Here is a 25217-nt window from a genome sequence, read left to right on the forward strand (position 1 = left end):
TTATGTTGATCTTGTCTTGATCTTGTTATGTTATGATCTTGTTTTGTTATGTTATGTTGTTATGCATCATCTTGTTATGTTATGATCTTGTTATGTTATGTTATGTTGTTATGCATCATCTTGTTATGTTGATGTTATCTTGATCTTGTTATGTTATGTTGTTATGCATCATCTTGTTATGTTGATCTTGTCTTGATCTTGTTATGTTATGATCTGGTTTTGTTATGTTATGTTGTTATGCATCATCTTGTTATGTTGATGTTATCTTGATCTTATGTTGTTATGCATCATCTTGTTATGTTATGTTGCTATGTTCATCTTGTCTTGATCTTGTTATCTTGATCTTGTTATGTTATGATCTTGTTATGTTATGTTGTTATGCATCATCTTGTTATGTTATGTTGTTATGCATCATCTTGTTATGTTATGATCTTGTTATGCATCATCTTGTTATGTTATGATCTTGTTATGTTATGTTGTTATGCATCATCTTGTTATGTTATGTTGTTATGTTCATCTTGTCTTGATCTTGTTATCTTGATCTTGTTATGTTATGTTGTGATGCATCATCTTATGTTCATCTTATCTTGATCTTGTTATGTTATGATATTGTTATGTTATGTTGTTATGCATCATCTTGTTATGTTATGATCTTGTTATGTTATGATCTTGTTATGTTATGTTGTTATGCATCATCTTGTTATGTTCATCTTGTCTTGATCTTGTTATGTTATGATCTTGTTATGTTATGTTGTTATGCATCATCTTGTTATGTTCATCTTATCTTGATCTTGTTATGTTATGATCTTGTTATGCATCATCTTGTTATGTTCATCTTGTCTTGATCTTGTTATGTTATGATCTTGTTATGTTATGTTGTTATGCATCATCTTATGTTATGTTGTTATGTTCATCTTGTCTTGATCTTGTTATCTTGATCTTGTTATGTTATGATATTGTTATGTTATGTTGTTATGCATCATCTTGTTATGTTCATCTTATCTTGATCTTGTTATGTTATGATCTTGTTATGTTATGTTGTTATGCATCATCTTGTTATGTTCATCTTGTCTTGATCTTGTTATGTTATGTTGTTATGCATCATCTTGTTATGTTGATCTTGTCTTGATCTTATGTTATGATCTTGTTATGTTATGTTGTTATGCATCATCTTGTTATGTTGATCTTGTCTTGATCTTGTTCTGTTATGATCTTATGTTATGTTGTTATGCATCATCTTGTTATGTTGATCTTGTCATGTTATGATCTTGTTATGTTATGTTGTTATGCATCATCTTGTTATGTTGATCTTGTCTTGATCTTGTTCTGTTATGATATTATGTTATGTTGTTATGCATCATCTTGTTATGTTGATCTTGTCATGTTATGATGTTATGTTATGATCTTGTTATGTTATGATCTTGTTATGTTATGTTGTTATGCATCATCTTGTGATGTTGATGTTAAATTGATCTTTTTATGTTATGTTGTTATGCATCATCTTGTTATGTTGATCTTGTCTTGAACTTGTTATGTTATGATCTTGTTTTGTTATGTTATGTTGTTATGCATCATCTTGTTATGTTATGATCTTGTTATGTTATGTTATGTTGTTATGCATCATCTTGTTATGTTGATGTTATCTTGATCTTGTTATGTTGATGTTATCTTGATCTTGTTATGTTATGTTATGTTGTTATGCATCATCTTGTTATGTTGATCTTGTCTTGATCTTGTTATGTTATGATCTTGTTTTGTTGTGTTATGTTGTTATGCATAATCTTGTTATATTGATGTTATCTTGATCTTATGTTGTTATGCATCATCTTGTTATGTTATGTTGCTATGTTCATCTTGTCTTGATCTTGTTATCTTGATCTTGTTATGTTATGATCTTGTTATGTTATGTTGTTATGCATCATCTTGTTATGTTATGTTGTTATGTTCATCTTGTCTTGATCTTATTATCTTGATCTTGTTATGTTATGATCTTGTTATGTTATGTTGTGATGCATCATCTTGTTATGTTCATCTTATCTTGATCTTGTTATCTTGATCTTGTTATGTTATGATCTTATGTTATGTTGTTATGCATCATCTTGTTATGTTATGATCATGTTATGTTATGATATTGTTATGTTATGTTGTTATGCATCATCTTGTTATGTTCATCTTATCTTGATCTCGTTATGTTATGATCTTGTTATGCATCATCTTGTTATGTTTATCTTGTCTTGATCTTGTTATCTTGATCTTGTTATGTTATGATCTTGTTATGTTATGTTGTTATGCATCATCTTATGTTATGTTGTTATGTTCATCTTGTCTTGATCTTGTTATCTTGATCTTGTTATGTTATGATATTGTTATGTTATGTTGTTATGCATCATCTTGTTATGTTCATCTTATCTTGATCTTGTTATGTTATGATCTTGTTATGTTATGTTGTTATGCATCATCTTGTTATGTTCATCTTGTCTTGATCTTGTTATCTTGATCTTGTTATGTTATGATCTTGTTATGTTATGTTGTTATGCATCATCTTGTTATGTTGATCTTGTCTTGATCTTGTTCTGTTATGATCTTATGTTATGTTAGTATGCATCATCTTGTTATGTTGATCTTCGCTTGATCTTATGTTATGATCTTGTTATGTTATGTTGTTATGCATCATCTTGTTATGTTGATCTTGTCTTGATCTTGTTCTGTTATGATCTTATGTTATGTTGTTATGCATCATCTTGTTATGTTGATCTTGTCTTGATCTTATGTTATGATCTTGTTATGTTATGTTGTTATGCATCATCTTGTTATGTTGATCTTGTCTTGATCTTGTTCTGTTATGATATTATGTTATGTTGTTATGCATCATCTTGTTATGTTGATCTTGTCATGTTATGATGTTATGTTATGATCTTGTTATGTTATGATCTTGTTATGTTATGTTGTTATGCATCATCTTGTGATGTTGATGTTAAATTGATCTTTTTATGTTATGTTGTTATGCATCATCTTGTTATGTTGATCTTGTCTTGAACTTGTTATGTTATGATCTTGTTTTGTTATGTTATGTTGTTATGCATCATCTTGTTATGTTATGATCTTGTTATGTTATGTTATGTTGTTATGCATCATCTTGTTATGTTGATGTTATCTTGATCTTGTTATGTTGATGTTATCTTGATCTTGTTATGTTATGTTATGTTGTTATGCATCATCTTGTTATGTTGATCTTGTCTTGATCTTGTTATGTTATGATCTTGTTTTGTTGTGTTATGTTGTTATGCATAATCTTGTTATATTGATGTTATCTTGATCTTATGTTGTTATGCATCATCTTGTTATGTTATGTTGCTATGTTCATCTTGTCTTGATCTTGTTATCTTGATCTTGTTATGTTATGATCTTGTTATGTTATGTTGTTATGCATCATCTTGTTATGTTATGTTGTTATGTTCATCTTGTCTTGATCTTATTATCTTGATCTTGTTATGTTATGATCTTGTTATGTTATGTTGTGATGCATCATCTTGTTATGTTCATCTTATCTTGATCTTGTTATCTTGATCTTGTTATGTTATGATCTTATGTTATGTTGTTATGCATCATCTTGTTATGTTATGATCATGTTATGTTATGATATTGTTATGTTATGTTGTTATGCATCATCTTGTTATGTTCATCTTATCTTGATCTCGTTATGTTATGATCTTGTTATGCATCATCTTGTTATGTTTATCTTGTCTTGATCTTGTTATCTTGATCTTGTTATGTTATGATCTTGTTATGTTATGTTGTTATGCATCATCTTATGTTATGTTGTTATGTTCATCTTGTCTTGATCTTGTTATCTTGATCTTGTTATGTTATGATATTGTTATGTTATGTTGTTATGCATCATCTTGTTATGTTCATCTTATCTTGATCTTGTTATGTTATGATCTTGTTATGTTATGTTGTTATGCATCATCTTGTTATGTTCATCTTGTCTTGATCTTGTTATCTTGATCTTGTTATGTTATGATCTTGTTATGTTATGTTGTTATGCATCATCTTGTTATGTTGATCTTGTCTTGATCTTATGTTATGATCTTGTTATGTTATGTTGTTATGCATCATCTTGTTATGTTCATCTTATCTTGATGTTGTTGTTATGTTGATGTTGACGTTGTTATGTTATGATCTTGTTATGTTATGTTGTTATGCATCATCTTGTTATGTTATGATCTTGTTATGTTATGTTATGTTGTTATGCATCATATTGTTATGTTATATTATGTTGTTATGCATCATCTTGTTATGTTGATGTTATCTTGATCTTGTTATGTTGTTATGCATCATCTTGTTATGTTATGATCTTATGTTATGTTATGTTGTTATGCTTCATCTTGTTATGTTATTTTATGTTGTTATGCATCATCCTGTTATGTTCTGTTGTTATGTTCATCTTGTCTTGATCTTGTTATCTTGATCTTGTTATGTTATGATCTTGTTATGTTATGTTGTTATGCATCATCTTGTTATGTTATGTTGTTATGCATCATCTTGTAAATGTTGATCTTGTCTTGATCTTATGTTATGATCTTGTTATGTTATGTTGTTATGCATCATCTTGTTATGTTATGATCTTGTTATGTTATGATCTTGTTATGTTATGTTGTTATGCATCATCTTGTTATGTTCATCTTGTCTTGATCTTGTTATGTTATGATCTTGTTATGTTATGTTGTTATGCATCATCTTGTTATGTTCATCTTATCTTGATCTTGTTATGTTATGTTGTTATGCATCATCTTATGTTATGTTGTTATGTTCATCTTGTCTTGGATCTTGTTATCTTGATCTTGTTATGTTATGATCTTGTTGTGTTATGTTGTTATGCATCATCTTATGTTATGTTGTTATGTTCATCTTGTCTTGATCTTGTTATCTTGATCTTGTTATGTTATGTTGTTATGCATCATCTTGTTATGTTCATCTTATCTTGATCTTGTTATGTTATGATCTTGTTATGTTATGTTGTTATGCATCATCTTGTTATGTTGATCTTGTCTTGATCTTATGATGTTATGTTGTTATGCATCATCTTGTAATGTTCATCTTATCTTGATCTTGTTATGTTATGATCTTGTTATGTTATGTTGTTATGCATCTTCTTGTTATGTTATGATCTTGTTATGTTGTTATGCATCATCTTGTTATGTTATGTTATGTTGTTATGCATCATCTTGTTATGTTGATGTTATCTTGATCTTGTTATGTTGTTATGCATCATCTTGTTATGTTATGTTGTTATGTTCATCTTGTCTTGATCTTGTTATCTTGATCTTGTTATGTTATGTTGTTATGCATCATCTTGTTATGTTATGTTGTTATGTTCATCTTGTCTTGATCTTGTTATCTTGATATTGTTATGTTATGATCTTGTTATGTTATGTTGTTATGCATCATCTTGTTATGTTATGTTGTTATGTTCATCTTGTGTTGATCTTGTTATGTTATGATCTTGTTATGTTATGTTGTTTTGCATCATCTTGTTATGTTATGATCTTGTTATGTTATGATCTTGTTATGTTATGATCTTGTTATGTTATGTTGTTATGCATCATCTTGTTATGTTGATCTTGTGTTGATCTTGTTATGTTATGATATTGTTATGTTATGTTGTTATGTATCATCTTGTTATGTTATGATCTTGTTATGTTATGATCTTGTTATGTTATGATCTTGTTATGTTATGTTGTTATGCATCATCTTGTTATGTTCATCTTGTGTTCATCTTGTTATGTTATGATCTTGTTATGTTATGTTGTTATGCATCATCTTTTTATGTTCATCTTATCTTGATCTTGTTATGTTATGATCTTGTTATGTTATGTTGTTATGTATCATCTTGTTATGTTCATCTTGTCTTGATGTTGTTATGTTATGATCTTGTTATGTTATGTTGTTATGCATCATCTTGTTATGTTATGATCTTGTTATGTTATGATCTTGTTATGTTATGTTGTTATGCATCATCTTGTCTTGATCTTGTTATCTTGATCTTGTTATGTTATGTTGTTATGCATCATCTTGTTATGTTGATCTTGTCTTGATCTTATGTTATGATCTTGTTATGTTATGTTGTTATGCATCATCTTGTTATGTTGATCTTGTCTTGATCTTATGTTATGATCTTGTTATGTTATGTTGTTATGCATCATCTTGTTATGTTGATGTTAGCTTGATCTTGTTATGTTATGATCTTGTTATGTTATGTTGTTATGCATCATCTTGTTATGTTGATCTTGTCTTGATCTTATGATGTTATGTTGTTATGCATCATCTTGTAATGTTCATCTTATCTTGATCTTGTTATGTTATGATATTGTTATGTTATGTTGTTATGCATCATCTTGTTATGTTGATGTTAGCTTGATCTTGTTATGTTATGATGTTGTTATGTTATGTTGTTATGCATCATCTTGTTATGTTGATGTTAGCTTGATCTTGTTATGTTATGATATTGTTATGTTATGTTGTTATGCATCATCTTGTTATGTTATGATATTGTTATGTTATGTTGTTATGCATCATCTTGTTATGTTGTTGTTAGCTTGATCCTGTTATGTTGATGTTATCTTGATCTTGTTGTGTTATGATCTTGTTATGTTATGTTGTTATGCATCATCTTGTTATGTTATGTTGTTATGTTCATCTTGTCTTGATCTTGTTATCTTGATCTTGTTATGTTATGATCTTGTTATGTTATGTTGTTATGTTCATCTTGTCTTGATCTTGTTATCTTGATCTTGTTATGTTATGATCTTGTTATCTTATGTTGTTATGCATCATCTTGTTATGTTGATCTTGTCTTGATCTTATGTTATGATCTTGTTATGTTATGTTGTTATGCATCATCTTGTTATGTTGATCTTGTCTTGATCTTATGTTATGATCTTGTTATGTTATGTTGTTATGCATCATCTTGTTATGTTCATCTTGTCTTGATCTTGTTATCTTGATCTTGTTATGTTATGATATTGTTATGTTATGTTGTTATGCATCATCTTGTTATGTTATGATATTGTTATGTTATGTTGTTATGCATCATCTTGTTATGTTGATGTTAGCTTGATCCTGTTATGTTGATGTTATCTTGATCTTGTTGTGTTATGATCTTGTTATGTTATGTTGTTATGTTCATCTTGTCTTGATCTTGTTATCTTGATCTTGTTATGTTATGTTGTTATGTTCATCTTGTCTTGATCTTGTTATCTTGATCTTGTTATGTTATGATCTTGTTATGTTATGTTGTTATGCATCATCTTGTTATGTTGATCTTGTCTTGATCTTATGTTATGATCTTGTTATGTTATGTTGTTATGCATCATCTTGTTATGTTGATGTTATCTTGATCTTGTTATGTTATGATCTTGTTATGTTATGTTGTTATGCATCATCTTGTTATGTTGATGTTAGCTTGATCCTGTTATGTTGATGTTATCTTGATCTTGTTATGTTATGATCTTGTTATGTTATGTTGTTATGCATCATCTTGTTATGTTCATCTTGTCTTGATCTTGTTATCTTGATCTTGTTATGTAATGATCTTGTTATGTTATGTTGTTATGCATCATCTTGTTATGTTGATGTTATCTTGATCTTGTTATGTTATGATCTTGTTATGTTATGTTGTTATGCATCATCTTGTTATGTTCATCTTGTCTTGATCTTGTTATGTTATGATCTTGTGATCTTATGATCCTATGATGAATAGTAAGTGTGATCTTTGATGTTAGCTCCTACACGAGCCTCGATCTTGTATTTTAAAAAAAGCCTGTGGACCAATACATGAATAGTCGGTGTGAGCTGAACCTGGGATTCCAGGATGGCGTCCATTGCTTTAGATGGGAACACCTAACTGGCTGAATGAAGATGCATTGTCTTGATAAAAGGATGACAATCTTCGAAGATGATGGATTACCTTGATAAGGTAACACGTTTTGACGAGGTCGTTTTTGAAACGAAGACCAGCATGATGGTGAGGGCAGTTTAATTTCACTGTGACCAGATTTTTTTGGGGAAATACTACTCGGTTTTTAATAATAGTGCAAACGTCCTGTGCTGAGCCGGTGCCGATGCGTTGCCAGATTTCCTCAATGGGAACACTTCCACGTGTGATGCCGGAGCCGGTCGGTCGTAGGTTTCCCGTGAAGTACTCTATTGAAACCATCGGTCGTGAACATTGACAGCAAGACAAAGTGTCTCCGGACGGACGTGGCATGTAGGGAGCCCAGGTGAAACCGTGTGCTACTAATGGATATTTATGGGGCCTGTCGGAAATGTTGCCTCTCTGGGGTGTGACATGGTGCCCTTGATGCCGTCTGCACGAGAATCTTTGGGATGCTGAAGCGTGGATCCGTTATGGAGACCAATCCTATTATCTGCTATCCCAGCACATATGAACACACAGGTGTTGTTTAGGGTTTCTTGGAGTCATGAGCATGAAGGCAAATACCTTTATCTATGTGTGTATACATCTCTTCAAAAGCATATTTCAGAGTAAAGTGGAGGCCGATCGAGTTCTTCAGATTCATACAATATATCATGCTGTCATGCGGGTTTCCAGGACGACAAGGGATGAAAACAACCTGTTTCAAAGGTTGCTGCTTGTCTGCACAATGACATTGATCGATGCAGTAAGATAAGGGAAACAAGTGCTTAGAAACATGTATGTGCCATGCATTGGTTGAGGGGGTTGCATGTGAGTAGAGGTGAAGTGCTACACACATGTTTACTAAGGTGACAAATGCAAACAGGAGGTGTTGAAGCAAACAAACATGTATGTTTTCATGATTATTTCTGAGACTTGAATCTGATACCGCAGAATACCATGACATGGGGGACTCGGTGAAGGCGTTACTTTTGAGTTGAATTATATTATCTTGTCCGATCTTAGCAACGAGCAACGTCCTCGAGACCCTGTAATCCCTGAGGGGTTAGCTGCAAACTGAGGTGGCTTAGTTAAAATGATGAGGTAAGTTTCAGTTCATCTCATCTCGATTCTCGAAGAGATTAACTTACAAAATAGGTTATTATGTGCGTCCGTTAACCTTTTGCGATTTTTGTTACCCCTCCCTTATCACCCGGCTGATTGTTCTGAAACTTGACACATGAATACAAGAGAGTAGCCCATTAAATCACTCGGGCTTCCATTTTTCGATTTCGGATCATGGGAACTCCCGGGGGGTTTAACCCCCAAAAGTCACACCCCTACTCCTCCCTTATTTACCAACCGATTTCTCTGAAACCCAATACAACCCTTCTACTTCATGGACCACACAATCGCTCAAGCGTCTATTTTGTCATTTTCAAATCATGGGGGCTCCCATTGTGGAAGGGTGGGGGGGGGGGGGGAGGGGGGAGTAGGGGAGAGGGAGGGGCTAGGAGGATGGTGGGAGGGGTTGTTACCCCCTGAAACTTTGGATCCCTACTCGTCCCTTATTTACTGACTGATTGCTCTGAAACTCAGTACAGCCTTTCTACTCGATGGTCCATGGGATCGCTCCATTTTGCATTTTTCAGATTTTTCTAACTAGTATCATGGAGGCTCTTTGGGGAGGGGGGGGGGGGGGGCTGGTTAGCTCCAGAATTTTGGATCCCTACTTGTTCCTTATTTACCAACCCATTGTTCTGGAACCCGCTACAGCCCTTCTACTCAATGGCTGGCATAATCGCTCAGGCTTGTGCGGTGTAGTTTGAATGTATCTGTACTTGTTTTTATTTTCTTTCATATTTGGGGTATTTTTGTCCCCCGTCACACCGCGGAGCGAAAGGGGGGGCTATGGTTTTCCCCTCCGTCCGTGTGTCCGTCTGTCGGTCCGTCCGTGTGTGCGGGCGTGCGTCCCTACGTGTGTGCGTGCGTAAGTGAAGGACCGCATTCGAATTTGGTGTGTGGGTGCAACCCACGTCAAAATTCAAGATGGCCGCCGCCATGTATGTCTGACGCCATGTATGTCTGAACCTTGTGAGCGGAATATCTTGATAAATAAGCGAAGTACCAACTTCTAATCTGGTGCGTGGGTGTATGTAGGCATAAGGAAGAACACTATTGAAAATTGGGTCACCACGTCAAAGTCCAAGATGGCCACCACTATATATATATGTCTGAACCTTGTGAGCGAAATATCTTGAAAAATAAACGAACTACTAACGTCTCATCTGGTGTGTGGGTGTATCTTCGCATAAGGAAGAACGCCATTGAAAATTGGGTCGCCACGTCAAAATCCAAGATGGCCGCTGCCATGTATGTCTGAACCTTGTGAGTGGAATATCTTGAAAAATAAGCGAAGTACCAACTGCTAATCTGGTGTGTGGGTGTATCTAGGCATAAGGAAGAACGCTATTGAAAATGGGGTCGCCACGTCAAAATCCAAGATGGCCGCCACCATATATATGTCTGAACCTTGTGAGCGAAATATCTTGAAAAATAAACGAACTACTAACTTCTAATCTGGTGTGTGGGTGTATCTACGCATAAGGGAGAACGCTATTGAAAATTGGGTCGCCACGTCAAAATCCAAGATGTCCGCCTTGCGTCTTCCACTTTGTCAACTCGCATCACTTCACCGACGGGGGACCTAGGCGTAACGCTTGTCGTTATAGTAATTGTATGATCCCTTCGTGGCTGGCAGGATAGCCTCGGCCTCGAGGTGTGCCTACTCTCCTCTGAGCTGTTTCCACCGGTTTTGAACCTCAACCTAGCTGGAAACGGTCACCGTGATGTTTTGCATGTCGGGTGTGTGAGTCATCATTATGTGCACCGTCCATCGGAAGGACGTTAACCTGGAGAATCTGTCTGCCAGTCATTTGTGAAGAGCAGACGAGTTAGCGCCAACATCACGGACAAATTACAAGTTCCCGCCTCAACTGTACGTACCAAGTGCTCCAATCTTCTTGGTTATCTGTTTACAGGAAGTTACTCTGATTGTGTATAACCAAGTGTGGTTGTTATTTTGTCATCAGCTTCTGCACTACAAACAAATTCACATTCTCAGTTTGCTCACATGATGCAGTGCCCATAGAAAGTCTACACCCGATTTCAAATTTTTCACCTTTTGTTACCTTCTAGCTTATAATTAAAATGCATTAAACCGACTTTTTCCACCTTTATTTACACATTGTAACCCACAAATTCCAAGTGAAAAACAAATTGTAGAAATTTCAGAAAATTAATTAAAAATACAAAACTAGAATATCTTCGTTGGATAAGTGTCCACCTCCCTTATATTAGCAATTGTAAATTAGCTCAGGTGTAACCAATCACCTTCAAAATCATACATCAAGTTAATTGGCCTCCACCTGTGTTAAATTGTGGTGATTCTGATTATTTCAGAATAAAATCAGCTGTTCCTGCAGGTTCCCTCTGCTGGGTCGTGCATTTCACAGCAAAGACTCAACCTTGAGCACCAAGGAGCTTTCAAAAGACCTCTGGGATAATATAAGGTTGTGGAAAGGCACAGGTCAGGGAATGGGTATAGAAATATTTATAAGGCCTTGAATATCCCTTGGGGCACAGTCAAGACAATCATTAAGAAGTGGAAGGTGTATGGTACCACCAAGACCTTGCCTAGATCAGGCCGTCCCTCCAAACTGGATGACCAAGCAAGAGGAGACTGATCGGAGAGGCCACCAAGCGGCCAATGGCAACTTTGAAAGAGCTACAGACCTTTATGGCAAAGACTGGTCACTGTGTGCATGTGACAACAATATCCCAAGCACTCCACAACTCTGGCCTGTATCGTAGGGTGCCAAGAAAGAAGCCATTACTCAAAAAAGCCCACCACGAGTCCTGTTGAGGTTTGCGAAAAAGCCACTCCGGAGATTCTGAAGCCATATGGCAAAAAGTTTTGTGGTCTGACAAAACCAAGATGGAACTTTTTGGCCTAAATGCAAAACGTTACATTTTGGCCCAAACCCAACACAGCACATCACCCAAATAACACCATCCTTTCTGTGAAGATGTTTTTTTTTTATGTTGAAGGCTCCAGGCACGGACTATGTAGCCCTCATCAAGCCCAGGACTTAAATAAAATAGAAGAAACGTGTGTGATGAAAAGTGTATGATGTTTGTTTGCGAGAAAGAGAGGTTGAAGCTAGGCCGGTAGCTGTCGTTCACCTTTCAGCATGAGAACGACCCGAAGCACACAGCCAAAGCTGCACTGGAGTAGCTAAGGAACAAAATGATATATGTCCTTGAGTCGCCCAGTAAGAACCCCGGCCTAGGTACATCCAATCGAAAATCTGATTTGAAGGTTCCTGTCTATCAACGCTCCCTGCGCAACTTCACTGAGCTTGAACAGTTTTGTACAGAAGAATTGGCAAATATTGCCCATTCATGGTGTGCAAAGTTCGTCGAGACCTATCCCAACAGACTCACACCTGTAATTGCGGTCAAAGGTGCTTCCAGCAGGTATTAACTCAGGGGGGTGGACACTTATCCAAGCAAGATATTCCTGTTTTGTATTTTTAATTAATTTTCTGAAATTTGTAGAATTTGTTTTTCACTTGGAAGTTGTGGGTTACGATGTGTAAATAAAGGTGGAAAAAGTCTGATTTAATGCATTTTAATTGCAGGTTATAAGGTAACAAAAGGTGAAAATTTTGAAAGAGGGTGTCCACCTTATATAGATAAGGTATCATGTTAATGGCTACGAAAGGGCAGCCATGACATGACATGGTGTGAATATCTCGTTGTTCAAGTGACTTTTAAAAACATTAGTTGAATTGTGGAAATCCTGATTCTTTTAAGTAATTAAATTGTCCTGGTTAGATGGATTGCCAAACGCATCAAAGGACGAGGGATTTCATGCTACGCTGACTGTCATTTGTCTTCCTCGGTGATGCCTCTTACTCTCTGTTTGGAATCGGTTTGACCGGTTACACTTAAGGTTGTGTAGAAGTACAATACTCATTTGAGATGAATCTAAGGCAGCATCTCAGCAACCACATGCATCGGCTTTAAAATGCAACTCGATGCTGCCACTGTGTGGTTGGAACGATAAACAAATTACTCGCAATACTTTCATCGTCAGTCCCACGTGGCTTGGCAAGAGGTAAATAAAACTGCTTTATGAGGATGAAATGTTATCCCGTGATGTGATGACATTATAACCAGAATAATATGCACATTTGTTCAATATAGTCTTCTGACGTCAATATGCACTCGGTAATAAGTTTATAATTGAAATTTAGAGCCGAGACACCCACCCAGTTATGTCGCTTTAGGCCCAATGTCATTGAGCAGTGTACGTGTTGGGAGATGTGGTCAAGTGATGGCGAAGTAACTGAAGCAACCGTGACAGGCCCGAAGGGGCAGTCGGAATACCTTTATGTTATGGGCATCGACAGTTTATGGAGCAAGTGCACTGAAGAGGAGCGACATTCTTTGGGAAAAATAGAAACTTGGGATATCGTTATTGTATCTCATCCCTCAAGCGTTTTGATAGCCGCTCCGATGTAGGGTTTGCAAAGTGTGACATGTTTGTGAATGACAGGAATGTATGAATTAAAAACTCATCCTGAAGTTCTGGAAAGTTCCAAAAATCACTTTTGTTTTAAATTCTCTCATTTAAAATCAGACTCGGTGGTCAAATGGTTAGAGCGCCCGCTCTGGGTCCGGGAGGTGGGCGGTTAAAATCACGGCCGAGTCATATCGATGACCAAAATGGTATGTGCTGCTTCCTTGCTTGATGCTCAGGCTTAAAAAGGATCGAGCACTGACAAACGTGCAAGCATTGTGTAGGCCTTGATCGGCCTATTGGCCTCCTCCTGCGTTGAAGTTCCTTGAAAGGGAACTCATATTATTAGTTCCCTACCTGTTTCACTGGAGGGTTCTCTAGGTTTGCTGTCCAGTGTCCATCTGTCCCGTATGCGCTTTTCCAGACTTTTCCCCCTTACCCTTTAACATATTGAACTGAAACGTGGTACATGGCTTTATTATGATAAGTTGCAGAAACTGTAACTTATTCTTTGGCGTTGCATACCTAAAATAATTTGGCCTACTGTATATGGCTCACATTTGCTGAGTGCTTGGACCAAGAACATTCATTGGGACCAGTAGGGGACAAGTATGGCAAAGCAATTCTCCCTCTTGCTATTATTTATTTGTTAAACTATCTTCAACAACATGGAAGGTTCAATCTGTTGTCCTTGTTATTCAAAAAGGGTCTCTCTACCATTGCATGCACGTCGTGGGTGTTTATTTTTAAACATCAATGTAAGGTCCATGCTGAAGCTTAAAAATGTGCTGAAGCTGAAGCTGAAAAATGTGCTGAAATCATGTGCTGAAGAAAGATGTGAGGAAACCACATTGTAATTTTTATGAAAAACACGAACAGTGTCGAATCGAAAAAATGAATACACCATGTGCTTTTGGAACCTTGGATCCCAGCAGCAGGAGCCATGCATTCTGATGGGAGTGTCAAACAGACCTCCACGGTTGTTTTGTTTGTTTTACAACTTGGTTTTTGGAAAGTTTGTGAGAATTTTTGCGAGAGGATCATCCCACTATAAAAAAAACTTTCAGCTTAAAGTTTCCCATGGCTTTCCCACATTTCTGCCTTGGAATTTGTGAATCGCAAGCTGCTCCACATACCGTGTGTGCGTGTCTGCAGGAAGACGAAGCGATGCGCTTGTACCAAATGAAGATTGAGGAGCAAAAACGACTACGCGAGGAGTTAATTAGGCAGAAAGAGCTGCGGCGGCAGGAACAAGCTGGACAGCGCAAGCGAGAGTTACTGCAGCGCCTGTCACAGCAGCAACCCCAACAGCAGTTGCAACAAGAAGTGCAACATCATGTGCAAAACCAACAAGCAGAGAAGAACTCTCAACCGTGTACCGTACAACCGCAAACCAAGCAAAAGCTTAACCGACCACAACAGCAAAGTGTGCAGCAAGTCCAGACAGTGCAGACTTTGCAGCAACCGAGGGTGAACCTGCCTCCAAAGAATATACAGCAACGTATTGGACTGCACAAACAAGGAACACCACCATACTATGGAAAACAACAGCGAATAAACCTGACGAATCCCCCACTGCTTGCTTCACAACAAGAACTGCAGAATCTAGGGCTGAAGCAGCCATTACAGCACCCTGGCGTCATTCCGCCTCAGGATTACACCCAAGCCATTGGTCGTTTGTCAGGTAACCCTGGTGTATCTGGACCTGCTGGTGCGGCTTTTAAGGAATCCAGACAACTCCGTTTCTCTGGGCAGGTTGTACGTCCTGGTGTCTTGCCGTCACCACGAAAAGTTTTCCCATCATCTCATGTGATCCAAAACCTGCCAAGAACTGAAGGTCTGACCGGAATGGGAGATGTCATTCCAAGAGTTGCAGTGCGCTCACAGATACCGTGCCTCCTCGTCCAGCAGCTTCCTGAAATTCCAATGGGTAGAGGGGCTGGTGGCCGAGGAACGATTGCTGGGAATAAGCGAACTGTCCTTGCGAGGATCGGCAGCAGTGAAGTAGATTGGGGACAACGTGTTTTAAACAAAGTTCGTATTGTGAACCAAGCCCCGGATGTGGTAAAAACCTTTTTTTCTCCTTTTTTTCTTTCCCTTTCTCAATTTCAAGTCGTGGTCATGTGTCACTTATTGGTGGTCTACTTTACATCGTTTTTTTTCTCACAAATCATCACTTGCTTGACTTGTGTGGCATTTAACTTCCCTTGCAACATTCCACTCATAATTGTGAAATTTCTTGGGAGTGTCTTCCTTTAATATCTAACTTCATATTTCTCCTGGCAGGACGCCGCCAATGTCGTAGCGATTGGGGTTGCAGAGCAGCCATTCCAGAGGCTGACAGCCTGTCTTACCGGAAACGTCGCCATCCAAAATTTGGCCACAAAGCCTCAAAATAATCGGGTGAGGATTGTCTCCCCCTTGCTCATGCATTACTAAGGTCAAGTGATTCTGAGTTGGTGTTTTTTTGGCCGAAACCTTTGGTACTAATTGCGGCCTCCCCAAATATGACATCACAGATGGTGTTGACAGGACGAGGCCGAGCAGGGGCGTCCGGTTTAGGGGTGCATGGACGAGCAGTTCAGCAATCGCAGAACTTGCGCGTGGTCCAGTGCAAACCATCCCGCGTCGCCATCGAATGCTTGTCATCAAAGACTACTAAACTGCAGCTTCAAAACATTCTCACTTCTGTGGGACCCATACAGGTTTGGGTCCATTCACACTTTATGCAGAAGGTTTGGGTGCACTCACACTTTATGCAGAAGGCTTGGGTGCAGTCACACTTTATGCAGGTTTGGGTGCACTTACACTTTATGCAGAAAGTTTGGGTGCACTCACTTTATGCAGAAGGTTTTGGTGCACTCATACTTTAAGCAGAAGGTTTGGGTGCACTGACACTTTATGCAGAAGGTTTGGGTTCACTCACACTTTATGCAGAAGGTTTGGGTGCACTCACACCTTATGCAGAAGGTTTGGGTGCACTCACACTTTATGCAGAAGGTTTGGGTACACTCACACTTTATGCAGAAGGTTTGGGTGCACTTACACTTTATGCAGAAGGTTTGGGTGCACTCACACCTTATGCAGAAGGTTTGGGTGCACTCACACTTTATGCAGAAGGTTTTGGTGCACTTACACTTTATGCAGAAGGTTTGGGTGCACTCACACCTTATGCAGAAGGTTTGGGTGCACTCACACTTTATGCAGAAGGTTTGGGTACACTCACACTTTATGCAGAAGGTTTGGGTGCACTCATACTTTATGCAGAAGGTTTTGGTGCACTCACACTTTATGCAAAAGGTTTGGGTGCACTCACACTTTATGCAGAAGGTTTTGGTGCACTCACACTTCATGCAGAAGGTTTGGGTGCACTCACACTTTATGCAGAAGGTTTGGGTGCACTCACCCCTAATGCAGAAGGCTTTTGTGCACTCACTTTATACAGAAGGTTTGGGTGCACTCACACTTTATGCAGAAGGTGTGTGTGCACTCACACTTTATGCAGAATATTTGGGTGCACTGACTTTATGCAGAAGGTTTTGGTGCACTCGTACTTTATGCAGAAGGTTTGGGTGCACTCATACTTTATGCAGAAGGTTTGGGTGCACTCACACTTTATGCAGAATGTGTATGTGCACTCACACTTTATGCAGAAGATTTGGGTGCACTCACTTTATGCAGAAGGTTTTGGTGCACTCATACTTTATGCAGAAGGTTTGGGTGCACTCATACTTGATGCAGAAGGTTTGGGTGCACTCACACTTTATGCCGAAGGTTTGGGTGCACTCACACTTTATGCAGAAGGTTTGGGTGCACTCACACTTTATGCAGAAGGTTTGGGTGCACTTACACTTCATGCAGAAGGTTTGGGTGCACTCACACTTTATGCAGAAGGTTTGGGTGCACTCACACCTAATGCAGAGTCCTAATGGTTTCTGTAGAATCACCATCACTCTTGTGACTTTATTTAATTTATTCGTGTGTGGTTTTGTTTTTTCTGTCACACACAGAACCTGGAGATCAGTTATCAACAGGGGAAAGCCATCGCCACATTTTACAATCCTGCTCATGCAGCCTTGTTTCAACAAAAGTACCACAGGTAACTGTAGGGCTTATATCAAGGCAGATACATGGCTGGATTCTTGAATTTATGCCTATGGTTGAGTACTTGCTTTGTTAAAAATGACCTGTTAGTTTGTTTGGGTTGCAATCTGATTATCTTATACTTAGCAAGTCTTATAATCAGGGAGAGCATGGAATTGTGAAATGCACGCTGGGTAAAAGCAATCTCTGAAACAGCTGTCATTCGAAACTGTCTGTTTTAAATGTCCACACTATCCTCCATAACTGTCAGCTATGATTGGCATTCCCAGTTTGTCCGTGGTGAATGTGAATCTGGAGAAGGTTTGAGCAGCCACTTCTGTCAGAGGAAGGTCTTACAATGATCCTTATACTGTATCAAAGCAGTTCTCAGTCCGTGTATAATAGAGACTAGCGAGGTACCCGTGCTATGCGCGGGTGGGAAGCCAAAAGCAAACATACAATGTGGAAACGGTGAATGCTAAACCATGGAACCAATAAATTCAAAATTCCTGTTACACCTTTCAACTATTCTCTGCTCTACCTTGAGTCGAACGTCAGGCATTGACAGCAGGTTCGTGAATGACTCGGACAAAAAACGTATCCCTTCTGAATAGTTCTATAGTCTATCCCCAGTCAATGGTGAATCTGCATATGGCGAATCCGCAAATGTCACGGTTAGAAAGTAGAAACGCGCACGTCATTTCCTCATTCATATTAAAACTCAATATCTCTATTTTCATTCCAAACAGCATCATTCCAAACATACATTAATACTATAACAAAATACTGTGTTAAATCACGATTGTATTGAGATATTATCAAACCAGATCATTGTCGTCATGTGTTCACTTTCGGATTCGGGAGTAGCTCGTTATCGAGTAAATTTCAAAATCATGATTTTATTGAGGAACTTTTGAAACCTCCTACCTACCTTACAACATCCGCTGGGACCCCAAAACGTTCCACAGAAGGTTTGGTGGGGTTAGCCCAAAAACTGAGGGAGTAGTTTGGGGATGGACGGACACTCCTGTCTTATAATAGAGACTAATGGGGCACCCGTGGGAAATCCATGGGCATAGACTTGAATGACATTGGACATCTGGAGTTAGGTGCTGCACATTCAGTTTTCCAAAATGGTTGCTGCCAATTCATCAGACCCAGAAATGATATAATCTTCACAATTTATTTACTTCTGATAACATGTGAATGCATGTGCATGCACATGGGAAATACAGTTGGTAATGTGTAATTACAACAAATGTAAAATGTGACTTCAATACCTCAAATCTTCCCTCTCCCTGCCCCCACCCCTCCCACATCACACACACTGCACAGGGGAGAGGATCACACACAGGGAAGAGGATCACACACAGGGGAGAGGATCACACACAGGGGAGAGGATCACACTCAAGGGAGAGAATCACACACAGGGGGGAGGATCACACGCAGGGTAGAGGATCACACACAGGGGAGAGGATCACACACAAGGGACAGGATCACACACAGGGGAGAGGATCACACACAGGGGAGAGGATCACACACAAGAGAGAGGATCACACACAGGGGAGAGGATCACACAGGGGAGAGGGGGAGAGGATCACACACAGGGAAGAGGGGGAGAGGATCACACACAGAGGAAAGGGTCACACACAGGGGGGAGGGTCACACACATGGGAGAGGGGGAGTGGATCACATACAGTGGAGAGGATCACACACAGGGGAGAGGATCACACACAGGGGAGAGGATCACACACGGGGGAGAGGATCACACACAGGGGAGAGGATCACACACAGGGGAGAGGGGGAGAGGATCACACACAGGGAAGAGGGGGAGAGGATCACACACAGAGGAAAGGGTCACACACAGGGGGGTGGGTCACACACATGGGAGAGGGGGAGTGGATCACATACAGTGGAGAGGATCACACACAGGGGAGAGGATCACACACAGGGGAGAGGATCACACACAGGGGAGAGGATCACACACAGGGGAGAGGATCACACACAGGGGAGAGGATCACACACAGGGGAGAGGATCACACACAGGGGAGAGGATCACACACAGGGGAGAGGATCACACACAGGGGAGAGGATCACACACAGGGGAGAGGATCACACACAGGGGGGATGATCACACACAGTGGGGATGATCACGCACAGGGGGAGGGTCACACACAGGGGAGATGGTCACACACAGGGGAGACGGTCTCACACACAGGGAGACGGTCACACACAGGGGAGACGGTCACACACAGGGGAGACGGTCACACACAGGGGAGAGGAGCACACACAGGGGAGAGGATCAAACACAGGGGAGAGGATCACACACAACGAACAGGATCACACACAGGGGAGAGGATCACACACAGGGAAGAGGGGGAGAGGATCACACACAGGGGAGAGGATCACACACAGGGGAGATGATCACACACAGGGGGAGGGTCACACACAGGGGAGATGGTCACACACAGAGGAGACGGTCACACACAGGGGAGACGGTCACACACAGGGGAGACGGTCACACACAGGGGAGACGGTCACACACAGGGGAGAGGATCACACACAGGAGAGAGGATCACTCACAGGGGAGAGGATCATACACAGATGAGAGGGGGACAGGATCACACAAAGGGGAGGGGATCACACACAGGGGAGAGGATCACACAGGGGAGAGGATCACACACGGGAGAGGATCACACACGGGAGAGGATCACACACAGGGCGGAGGGTCACACACAGGGGAGACAATCACACACAGGGGAGAGGGGGAGAGAATCACACATGGGGAAGAGGGGGAGAGGATCACACACAGGGGAAAGGGTCACACACAGGGGGGAGGGTCACACACAGGGGAGAGGAGGAGAGGATCACACACAGAGGAGAGGATCACACACAGGGGGGAGGGTCACACACAGGGGAGATGGACACACATAGGGGAGAGGATCACACACAAGGGAGTGGACCACACACAGGGGAGAGGGTCACACACAGGGGTGAGGGGGAGAGGATCACACACAGGGGGGAGGGTCACACACAGGGGAGACGGTCACACACAGGGGAGACGGTCACACACAGGGGAGAGGATCACACACAGGGGAGAGGATCACACACAGGGGAGAGGATCACACACAGGGGAGAGGATCACACACACATGGGAGAGGATCACACACACAGGGGAGAGGATCACACACAGGGGAGAGGATCACACACAGGGGAGAGGATCACACACAGGGGAGAGGATCACACACAGGGGAGAGGATCACACACAGGGGAGAGGATCACACACACAGGGGATAGGATCACACACACAGGGGAGAGGATCACACACACAGGGGAGAGGATCACACACACAGGGGAGAGGATCACACACAGGGGAGAGGATCACACACAGGGGAGAGGATCACACACAGGGGAGAGGATAACACACAGGGGGGAGGGTCACTCAAAGGGGAGAGGATCACACACAGGGGAGAGGATCACACACAGGGGAGAGGATCACACACAGGGGAGAGGATCACACACAGTGGAGAGCGGGAGTGGATCATACACAGTGCAGAGCGGGAGTGGATCACACACAGGGGAGAGGATCACACACAGGGGAGAGGATCACACACAGGGGGGAGGATCACACACAGGGGAGAGGATCACACAAAGGGGAGAGGATCACACACAGGGGGGAGGATCACACACAGGGGAGAGGATCACACACACAGGGGATAGGATCACACACACAGGGGAGAGGATCACACACACAGGGGAGAGGATCACACACACAGGGGAGAGGATCACACACAGGGGAGAGGATCACACACAGGGGAGAGGATCACACACAGGGGAGAGGATCACACACAGGGGGGAGGGTCACTCAAAGGGGAGAGGATCACACACAGGGGAGAGGATCACACACAGGGGAGAGGATCACACACAGGGGAGAGGATCACACACAGGGGAGAGGATCACACACAGTGGAGAGCGGGAGTGGATCACACACAGTGGAGAGCGGGAGTGGATCACACACAGGGGAGAGGATCACACACAGGGGGGAGGATCACACACAGGGGAGAGGGGGAGAGGATCACGCACAGGGGAGAGTGGGAGAGGATCACACACAGGGAAGAGGGGGAGAGGATCATACACATGGGAGAGAGGGAGAGGATTACACACAGCGGAGAGGGGGAGAGGATTATAAACAGGGGAGAGGGGGAGAGGATCATACACATGGGAGAGGGGGAGAGGATCACACACAGCGGAAAGGGGGAGAGGATCATACACATGGGAGAGGGGGACAGGATCATACACATGGGAGAGGGGGAGAGGATCACACAGGGGAGAGGATCACACACAGGGGAGAGTGGAGAGGATTACACGCAGGGGAGAGGGAAAGAGGATCATGACCTTCATTGGCGGTCTCGTTCTCGTCCCTCATTCTTTTATTCATTTTGGAAATGACAGTTACAACCGTGACGTGTAAGTTACCAGGAGTAAGTGGTGACATGTAAACAAAGCTATGCCCCTCACTCCACATGCAGAGTACCAAAGAATTGCAACATTTTATTGTGACTACGTGTCTGAAGAATTAAACATTTTATTGTGACTACGTCTAAAGAATGAAACATTTTATTGTGTCTACGTCTAAAGAATGAAACATTTTATTGTGACTACGTGTCTAAAGAATGAAACATTTTATTGTGACTACGTCTAAAGAATGAAACATTTTATTGTGACTACGTCTAAAGAATGAAACATTTTATTGTGACTACGTGTGTAAATAATGAAACATTTTATTGTGACTACGTCTAAAGAATGAAACATTTTATTGTGACCACTGATGAAGCATTCAGCTGAAATGGAAAAGTCCCTGGGAAAAAGTCTAATGGGCGGTGTATAAGGGCATTATGTTACCTTTCTGTCCGGCATAAACCAAAATTTCTCTTTTTGTTACAGCATACACATTGACATTTTTAAAATTAAAGATTTCAAATAAACTTATTTAAAGTATACGTGCACTTAACTTCTAAAATAAGAACGAAAAAGATCTTGCAGCAATTTCCCCCTCTGTGTTTATTTATTTGTTTAGATAATGATATGCGAATTACATGTCCATCCACATGTGAAATACAGGTTGTTTATTAATCCTGTACTTGCACACGATTCAGCCTTGAAAACTCGTGTGAAAACTAAATGTTTTTACGGCGTAACCCATAGGGCAAAGCTGTCTAGAACAGTGTTTGTCCGTCCGTATATATGTATGTATGTATCCATATCTACGTCCGTATGTATGTCCCCTCAAACGTATACCAATCAGAGCTGAGGATCTGGTTACATGACAGCGTGATGTGATTACATCTGATGTCATTACGGCATATAAGGGCTGACTCCACACTCCGGCATTTTGATTCCAATTTCGTTCAGGCCGAACATATCGTCGAACCTCCCATATATCACAATCGCCATGCTCTACCTTTATTTTTTTCATTCAGTGTGAAACGCAAGAAACCGATTGTTAAAATGATCATCAAATATCGAAAGCATAGACGTTACGGATCTTCTAATGACACAGTACGTATCGGCCTTAGGCTTCATGCCTTCATACCTCATCTTCAGGCCGCTTTGGATAAATTAGCCCAGGTTTCCTTATACAGTAGTGTTGTTTTCGTGATAATCTATCTATAATTCCATTAATCTCTGTGTGTATGTGTGTATGTGTGTATGTATGTGTGTATGTGTGTATGTTTGTCTGTGACCGCTGTTTCTCGACAACCACGGGTCCGATATACTTGAAACTTGCCAGGTATATTGCTGGGGACCCGAGGATGTGCCTTTTCAAGGTTTCATATTAATCGGACAAGTAGTTACCGAGCTATGGCGATTTCTTTACCAAACTCCGCAAGCCGTTCGCTTTGGACCAAACCATTTCATGTAAATAGAGGGGGGGGGGGGGGGGGGGGATTGTCACCGTACTCGCAAGCCGTTCGCTTTGGACCAAACCATTTCATGTAAATAGAGGGGGGGGGATTGTCACCGTACTCGCAAGCCGTTCGCTTTGGACCAAACCATTTCATGTAAATAGAGGGGGGGGATTGTCACCGTACTCGCAAGCCGTTCGCTTTGGCTTTGCGAATGGACCAAACCATTTCATGTAAATAGAGGGGGGGGATATAATTTTAGATATATATATAGTACGGGCATGCCCTAGTAATAATAACAAGCGTTACGCCTAGGTCCCCCGTCGGTGAAGTGATGTGAGTTGACAAAGTGGAAGACGCAGAAAACATCGAAGAGTCGATAATATTTGCGAGTGGGTTGGAGACACACCCACACACCAGATTATAAGTTAGTAGTTCGTTTATTTTTCAAGATATTCCGCTCACATGGTTCAGACATATATGGTGGCGGCCATCTTGGATTTTGACGTGGTGACCCAATTTTCAATAGCGTTCTTCCTTATGCCTATATACAGTCGCGCACCCGATTAGAAGTGAGTAGTTGGTTTATTTTTCAAGATATTCCGCTCACAAGGTTCAGACATATATGGTGGCGGCCATCTTGGATTTTGACATGGCGACCTAATTTTCAATAAGGTTCTTCCATATGCCTAGTTGCACCCACAAACCAAATTAGAATTCGGTCCTTCACTTACTTTTGTAAAGATATTGCAGTGCATGTACGCACGCACGGACGGACGGAAGCACGCACGGACGCACACACGGACGGAGGGTAAACCATAGTCCCCCATTCGCTCCGCGGTGCGACGGGGGACAATATTCGCGTTAATACTAATAATATAGTAAATATAATCGTAACACTGCAATTCCTTTGTCATTATTGCAAAGTTTCTAGATTGAAGCGGTGTATGGTTCTTGAATCAATGATAAGCGGTGTACTGTACAAATAACGCGGAAGTAAGGAATTAGACTCGGTTTTTTTAATGGTAATATAATTTTCATAATAAAGATAATGTAACGCTAATATTGTCGCATGACTACCTTGTGTGGTGAACACCGTAGGGAAGCACGGATGACCAAACAAGCTGTTACTCCGAGGCGTTCAGTTCAAACATATAGCGGAGAATACGCATGGGGGAGCAAGTGGAGGGGAAAATCGGGGCTTACCTTTTCGATCCCACCGGCAGTCTCCAAACCCTGCAATAAATTAACACAAACAAAAACAGAATTAAACTGTTCAAAAAATACCGGTTTTATTAAAGAAATTGCCGGTACAAAATAAAACACTGCCAAATAAAATTAAGATTTCTAAATTGGGACGTCCCCACCGACAGACTTGAAAACAGACAAAGGATACAATAACTGGAAAATAATATGCGTCTGTGTGCACTTAACTTTGATGGTGTCCGAAATCTCGCCAGGATCGTCCAGGCCCCACACACGAGCACGCAGTTCAGACGCGGTTCTGGTGTTCAGGCGGGAAATGCGCTCGCTCGCGCGCTGCTAGGCCTCACCGCACGTTCGTTCACTGCTGGCCTTGTCATGCTGTAGCGAGCAAGCAGCGCTCGTTATTCTCACTCAGAAAACCGCAGCTCTTCCTCCTCACAACCACCAGTAAGATGTCCCAACACGGTCGCTCGTGACTTCGTCCAAATCAGAAAGGGCAATAGAGGCAACAATGACC

General features: G+C 40.7%; 1 protein-coding gene across 7 annotated transcripts in view; it reads left to right on the forward strand.

Annotated features, from left to right (window-relative positions):
- Nucleotides 1–25217, forward strand: part of RBM33 (RNA binding motif protein 33) — a 306232-nt gene that overhangs the window by 272926 nt on the left and 8089 nt on the right. For all 7 annotated transcript variants that reach the window (XM_078785696.1, XM_078785698.1, XM_078785697.1 and 4 more), the window contains 4 exons: nt 14661–15569; nt 15792–15908; nt 16025–16210; nt 17516–17604. In XM_078785696.1, the coding sequence (XP_078641822.1) occupies nt 14661–15569; nt 15792–15908; nt 16025–16210; nt 17516–17604 (1301 nt within the window). The remainder of the gene's footprint in view (nt 1–14660; nt 15570–15791; nt 15909–16024; nt 16211–17515; nt 17605–25217) is intronic.

The sequence above is a fragment of the Myxine glutinosa genome, chromosome 10, assembly GCF_964187855.1.
Source record: "Myxine glutinosa chromosome 10, kmMyxGlut1.1, whole genome shotgun sequence".
NCBI lineage: Eukaryota > Metazoa > Chordata > Myxini > Myxiniformes > Myxinidae > Myxine > Myxine glutinosa.